Below are 4176 nucleotides of genomic sequence, written 5' to 3' on the forward strand. Positions count from 1 at the left end.
ATTATTTTTAATTTTAGCCGAAAAATCAGCGTGATTGTATATAATGAACATGCGAACCGTATTTTGCTAATGCTGTATGCATAGGTAACATAACTATTATTCTTAGAAATTCACAATAATAATTAGCCCTAACTTGGACAATTTTCATTAAATTTTAATATTTTTTTTTTGAACTGTTTTAAAAAATATGATCAACAAAATGGCTATCTTGGAAATTTAATAAATTTATTTTCCTAAAAAAAATTTTTGATAATTTTTGAATTTTTGAAAAAAAAAATCGAATATTATGTTATTCAATCACAATTTCCATACTTATTACTGTAAAAAAATTGCATTTAAATATATTGATTTTCCATGGAGATACTAAGGGTGATACGGGACTTCTGGGACATGCTGTATATTATCCACACACCAATGTATATACTATAATTATAACTTATAACTTATAACCCATATATTAATTTTATAGTCCATAGATAACGATGAAAATTGAGTTAGTTAAAAGTACGTAATTAATCTAATTTAATAAAATAAAATAAATATTACCTTTAGAAGTTTTTTTTAAGCAGTACATGTTATTTTTTCTTACCTTTATAGGTACCTCATATTTATATAAGTATTTTTTGTATTATGTACTTTATTCTTTAAAATATAAAGGCATATTTTTAATTTAAGAGAATATTTTTATATAAAAGCATATTTATTGCATATTTTATTATGATTATTAAATAATATTGGAAGAATATTTTCAACTTTTTAAGAGAATATTATTCTGGCCTCTACCTAATAAAAGTCCATTTGATTGCCTTATAATTATTTTATTATAGTTAATATAATATTTTATAATTAAATATGTTGTTGTTGGTTATACTGTAACAAAGAATAATCTTGAACTTCAGAAGTACTAGAACCTCAGTTACCAAGTGTATACTAGTGTAGTAGTACATATTTTTAAATATTGAAATACCCATTTGTATGGATATGTCTAAATAAATTGTATTTTACTACTCAACTTTGATAACAATATTGACGGATTTCAACAAAGTACAGTTTACTTAATTTATATTTTTGAGTTTTGGCTAGATAAAACCACTGTATATCAGGTGTCTAGTGTCTCTCGTCATTGAGTAGGTTATTGTATGTATTAAAATATCATTTTATAATAAAAAATCTTCATTTCTTAAGCAATTTGTTAAAATAATAGTATAAAAGTTGGTTTTTTCTAGTGGATATTTATTCTGCATTTCATGCAATTTATGAGCAATTAGTATAATTTAATACTGACATATATTGAGTTAAGAAAGTACCTATGTCTGGCCTGAAGCTATAATTGAAAACGGACATCATAAAATTAACTGATTAACTCAATAAACTCTACATTTTTAGTTAATACTACCTACTATTAAGTATGTTTACTAATTCTTTCCGATGTCAAAAACTAGGCCACAGGTACAAAATATAATGTAGATTGATGTAGATTTTAAATTCACATGTGAAACTGATAGTCATGGAGATGTAATACAAATGATATAACCAATAAATTCATTGAGCGACATGCTAACTGGTTGACCCACATTACAAAGACAAATTCATAAATGAACTAGACTTCTTCACTGAGTCACAACACAGAAACTATGGTACTAGAACTTTTTGTGGGGCGGTTACTCACTTGACTTTTCCACCACAATACTGGCACTGAGGGCCTTGCCATCCGTCGTTGCACACGCACGTTCCATTCAAGCAGATGCCATTGCCGCACTCAACGTCTTTGCACCGGTCCAATGAGCATTGTGCCAAGGATGCTAAACCAAAAACGATTACCAGCAGCAGCAGCGGAGCGAAATTGGCAGCCACCTTAGAAGTCATTGTTGGGGCAATCCGTTTCCGTCGATATTTGGACTTAAACAGGAACAGAAACATGTCGAACAAGGCATGTTTCATGACGTGCAGCAATCGTCGTCGTCTGACCAAAATACCGAAAGTTGGACGACGGCGAGCTCGAGTCTCTCCTTTTCCTTTTTAATAATAATTATTATAGTTAATAGTTAATACTAATATTAATTATTACTTATTAGTTATTAGTTATTATTATTATTGTTTACTTTTTTTTGTTAGTGTCCCGAATTTTGAGCAGATCGTCGTTATCTCATTCCGTCACTCTCTAATCATGTCAGCTCGTTATCTCTGTCGCACTCGCACACGCAAGCAGAAAACATAGTCGTCACTCGTCACCATGAAATAAGATCATATTATAATTATGGACAACCGTAGTCCGTACTGGAAACACTGAACGGCCACCTAGACCCCCGGTAAACTAGATCCACAAGATCTAAATGATAACAAAACGAAAAAGGATCTAGTGATCAGTGGATCTAAATAACCACGAGGAACTAGTTGACGATGGGAGGACTAGTGGTCTCAGGATCTAAATTACTTTGCATTTGTATTTTGTAGTTAGTAGTTCCTAAATAATTTACGGAAATATAAAATACATATTATAAAAAAATAATATAATCAAAGTAATAGTTTTGATTTTTTTGAAAATTTCAAATTTATTTGAATTTCGTATCCTCGCGTGACACCCAGGCACCCAGCGCTAGAGAGCCTAGATAATAATTATTATCTAGGCTCTCTACCCAGCGCCATAGATTTTCGACTTTCCAGTGGTGTTAATTATTTTGTTGTAGTAGTAAGGGCTTGATGGACTTATGGGGAGGGACTTTGATCCAGGGAAGGGGGTGGATCACGGGGGTCATGACTCTCCCCAAAAAAATACATTAAAATTGTATTTTAATTTTTTCACACTAAAGATTTTATATTATATAATATTATGACTTATGAGATTTTTATATATAAGATATATTATTGTACATTATTACATTAAAACTACATCTTCAATTGTTCATATAAAACCATAATTTCTATCAAACTACTAAGAACATTATTAGCCATTATAAGCTGATCGATTTTTTTACTTTGGTAAATGTAGTTAAATGAAGTTACCCCATCCAAATTAGTTTTTATAATTTAGGTTTTAGGCGTGAATATGAATATAATATCTAGGACATAGCCACATAGGTGGCATAGGTTATGTACTTATGTAGTTGTGTATGAGTATGACTATCCTAGGATGCAGCTGCCAGAAATGTTGAGTACGCTTATGCACATACCACAAAAGTTTTAAATAGGTACAAAAAATCATGAGATAGAAAACATAATTTAAATATATACCTAAATTTTAAAATAATATATTTCACTAATGTTCTATGCGTCTTTTGACGGTAGGTCTAAATATTTTTAAAACTTCTGCCTACGACTTCTTCATAATAAACAGTAACCTATATTATGCTAGAGCCTATTCAACAAACATATTTGAGGGCGTATCATTCCAATCATCCCGGACCCTTAGTATTCGCAACTTTGTTTTAAAAATATTTTGTTTTGAGAAGGATCTTTCACAGGTGCAACTTGTTAGGTACCTACCGGTAAACTGTACAGTGTATTGTGTATAGTAACAAATAACTTATTAAAGCTATGATGACACTAGGAAAAAATATATTCTGTCTATCACAACAAGTGAACTATTTTATTCGTTCTTCACGTTCATTATTCAATAGTTCAATGCATTTGTAGAATTTTAGGACTGATTTTCAGTTAGTTAACATACGAGAAGTCAGTATTGTCCACGGACCGTCGGACTCAATCATAGATATTCAGCCACAATATACATATATATATATGTATATGGCCGGACTATAGTCGGAAGATATCTATTATTGCCACAGAGCAAACCGGTAAACACGCAGTTGAAACTGTCTTAGGTATCAGTTATCATTAAAAAAATATATATTAGCTGACCTAGTGGCCAGTTCATTAAGTCAAAAGAAGATTAGTTAGGTAAACCTACGGTTAGTTGAAGCCATGATTTAAGATATACCTTAAATCGTGGTTAAAGCTAAAGAACCAAGAACTTACCAAATAAAAACGCTCAAACTTAATTTGTAAGTTATGGTCAATATTTTTTTTTTTTAATTTTTGAAATCGCCACGATTGTTTCAATCAGTAGTATATATTAAAGAAATCGGGATTGACCGCCTCTGGTATTTGATAGGGCACTATAGAAGTGCATTTATAGTGCCTTAGTATTTGACTGTGTTCACCTTCACAATATCGGAT

The 4176-nt window shown here is 30.8% G+C and overlaps 1 protein-coding gene across 2 annotated transcripts in view; it reads right to left on the reverse strand.

Moving 5' to 3' along the window:
* LOC100160052 (attractin-like protein 1) overlaps window positions 1-2324 on the reverse strand; it is a 17864-nt gene extending 15540 nt beyond the window's left edge. Inside the window, exons 1-2 of one of the 2 annotated variants that reach the window (XM_008185778.3) lie at window positions 2103-2324; window positions 1670-2015 (exon numbers count right to left, since the gene is read on the reverse strand). In XM_008185778.3, coding sequence (XP_008184000.1) covers window positions 1670-1941 — 272 coding nt within the window. In that variant the 5' untranslated portion in view covers window positions 1942-2015; window positions 2103-2324. The other variant, XM_016805166.2, reaches the window with a different exon arrangement.
* Between the last annotated feature and the right edge of the window lie 1852 nt (window positions 2325-4176).

The sequence above is a fragment of the Acyrthosiphon pisum genome, chromosome A3 (assembly GCF_005508785.2).
Source record: "Acyrthosiphon pisum isolate AL4f chromosome A3, pea_aphid_22Mar2018_4r6ur, whole genome shotgun sequence".
Classification (NCBI taxonomy): Eukaryota; Metazoa; Arthropoda; class Insecta; order Hemiptera; family Aphididae; genus Acyrthosiphon; species Acyrthosiphon pisum.